General features: G+C 42.4%; 1 protein-coding gene across 2 annotated transcripts in view; it reads right to left on the reverse strand.

Moving 5' to 3' along the window:
• Positions 1-39: 39 nt before the first annotated feature.
• BMF (Bcl2 modifying factor) overlaps positions 40-3,091 on the reverse strand; it is an 18,003-nt gene continuing 14,951 nt past the window's right edge. For both annotated transcript variants that reach the window (XM_026850093.1, XM_026850092.1), the window contains exon 4: positions 40-1,986. In XM_026850093.1, coding sequence (XP_026705894.1) covers positions 1,885-1,986 — 102 coding nt within the window. In that variant the 3' untranslated portion in view covers positions 40-1,884. The remainder of the gene's footprint in view (positions 1,987-3,091) is intronic.

A 3,091-nucleotide genomic window follows, 5' to 3' on the forward strand; every position in this document is an offset into this window, starting at 1 on the left:
TCCCTCTCCATAAAACCCACCCCCCAAAATATTACTTGAGATTCATTTATATGAATTATTAACCATCATGGACAAACATATTACTCTAGCTCTAGCTAGAAAAATAATGTAAGAGGAGAATAAAAAAGCTTTTCTCACATAAACTCTCCTTATGTTGAAAGAGAGTGACTGTGAGTATATGAGAGTGAAAAGGGCTTGGGGACCTCGTTCGAGGAGCTAAAGTACATTTTGCCACAGTAGAGCAGGATGCAAATCAAGAGGATGGGGCTGGGAGAGAGGGAGAAAGTCCAAATTTAACTGTGTTCAGCAAATTGTTACCAGACACTACAGTGCAATGATGAGATTATACAAATACCAGAGAAAGCATGAATTAGAGAAGGATATGCAGAGAGGGGTGGAGGAGAAAGCGTATGTGCAAGTAAACTACTCTTCCCGTACAGTAATGCTTATTTTTCAGAGTGGACCAAGAGCAGAAGAATTCCTCAGCACCTGAAGTCAACATTTTATAACAGGACTGAAGAGCAATTCTCTGGACAGCTCTTCCTCACGTTCATTGTATCATTTGAGACCTACAACAAGGTGCAGTGGCAATAGGGTAATGGTCTGAAGAAAATAAAGTCTGTATTGCTTCTCTGTTTGTGTTTTACCCTCATTGTTACCAGGTTAGTGATCTAACGATATTTAAGGCTACGGAGAAGTAGCCATCGATATTTAAGGCTACTTCCTTCTGGTAGGGTAATTTCCCTGTGCTGGTCCAATTGTGTCAGTCATATGGACAAACTTCTGAGTGCATACAAACTGGGAACTGTTAGAAGATCTCCCCTGAAGTAATATTACTGCTGCTAGTCAATATATGCTTACAGCAGCCTCCAAACATTACACACTAGAGTAATGGACAGACTGCTTGTACAGTGTACATATCAGACTAGTTGCTAATTAATTTCCCTGTCAAATCCTGAAGCAAAACTATTGGATGCCTGGGACTTAAGCCTTCCTGACCAACCACATTATAGTAAGAGAAAAGAAAAACAAAACAAAACAAACACCCATCATAAAACTAATAAAAACATATACATTAGCATTGTAGAAGAATGACACGTGTCATATTCCATGGTTTTTGGCTTCATGCTGGCTCACGGGCACTGCAAACGCTGAACTAGAAGCAAACAGTGTGGCAGAAACGAATAGCCACCAGCAACCCCAGGAAGGTTTAATTTTAAGACTGTTCTATTGAAATGATTTTGTCTGTTGATGGCAATGACAAAGAACTACTTCCTGTGAGAGAGCTGCAACTGGTGCCCAGTGGAAATACTGAAGAGATCAGATTTCTTTGTGATTTTTCTCTCACACAGGGTGCAAGGAATAAAGAGTAATCCATGCAGAAAATAAGTAACCTGCTGGATATAAGCTACTTAAATGTTTTCATTGCTAAAAAGAACTTTCTTCGTGGAGGAATTGAGCATCTCTGCTCTGGAAGATACCCAAAGTTATCTTTAGAGTCATCAATCCCAGACATCGTTCTTAACTAGCAGCCAAAATGACACTCCTGCACTCTACCACTGACTAACACACAGGGCAGAGGAAGCCGTTAGTCTACTATCTGCCTCCCTTGCACAGAGGTCACCGGCGCAGGGAACCAGCAGCAAGCTTTACCAAACACACCCACATTCTGGCTTTCCTTCAACAGTGTTGGACAAGAGCTCCCGGCCTCACAAGGCAGGCAGCAGCAAAGAAGAGTCCGTAAAAACTCCCAAACTTGAAGACGAGTATCAGAAATTCAGAGTCCTCACATCCGGCCGGCGGTGTGCAATGTCTCGCCCCCGAACCAGTGTTTGTTCAGTGCTCCCTGCAGACTGGGTGCGGCCTGAAACAGGCGGGTGAAGCTCACCTCTGCCCAGTGTGGTTCCTGTTCGCCTCCGCATTTAAGGCCAAGTTGTGTAGGAAGAGAAAAAGCTGCCACCACACTTGATTTCTGTTCTGCTGATGCTGTAGAGGAGAACAGTTGAAGCAAGGTTATTTATATTTCTAAAATTGCAACATACCACTTCTCTTTTCCAATAACAACTCAGTTACACTTTTCAAGAGCAGACACTTTAATCCCATCAGCATAACAAGGGGGTGCAGCAAGGGATGAGGGGAGAGAGGGAAATGATAAGTTCTCCAGAAATAATTGTAGCTCTAACATTACAAAAAGAAAAGAGCAGACCCTTTATGCATTGTGCACAAGAGGATTAAACTTTTTTTTTTGCTTGTAGGATTTTGCAGAGTTTAGCCAAGTGCTGTTTTTAATCAGATTGGCTTCTGAGCCTTTCAAAAGCCCCAGCTGCATGAACAAACAACCTTTTTTTTTTTTTAAAAAAAAAAGCCCCCCTTCACCCCAAAAGTAAAAAAAAAGAAAAAAAATATAACTGGTGATCCATCTGTAAGTGATTTGACACCGTGAAGGTCAAAGGGTTAATCTTCAATTTAAACCACACTGCTGAGACAGCAAAACTCTGATTTCATCTAGTACAAGAAAACACATTCGTGCACACACACACTCCCCCACCCTCCCCCCACCACATTTTCCTTCCCAGCATCTCCAAGATAATACTGCCCTTTTTATAGCCACTTTTGACAGTAAGCCATAAATAATCAGCCTTGGAGCCCTTTCCTACTGACTGGAGCCAATTAAACCTTAAGCAAGAACATACTTGAAAACACACAAAAAACCAAAACCAAGAGGTTATTTCAGGTCCCATTGTCAAGGAAGAAACATGGGAGTTGAGTTTCAGGGGGACACCAGACTATATAATGCAGCTTTGGGGCAGGGACACTGTTCCTTCTTTTGTTATACGTAATCACCCCTGCAAAAGTGGCTCCGATTATACCCCCACCTTCCCGCACTTTAATGGCATCCCATACAAACAGGTGGGTTTCTCTTTACATTGCCCAGCCTGGGATACTATTTCACCTCAATAACCAACCTCTATTAGAAGTCAGCCTTTGTTTTCTCATCCAGAATTCCATATTTGCTAAGCAGACTGATCATTTCTGGAAAACAAAACAAACCAGCCCCAATCCACCCCTTGTCCGTCCGTCCCCCCCCCCC

Source organism: Athene cunicularia, assembly GCF_003259725.1.
Source record: "Athene cunicularia isolate RWA chromosome 5 unlocalized genomic scaffold, athCun1 chr5_part1, whole genome shotgun sequence".
Taxonomy (NCBI): domain Eukaryota; kingdom Metazoa; phylum Chordata; class Aves; order Strigiformes; family Strigidae; genus Athene; species Athene cunicularia.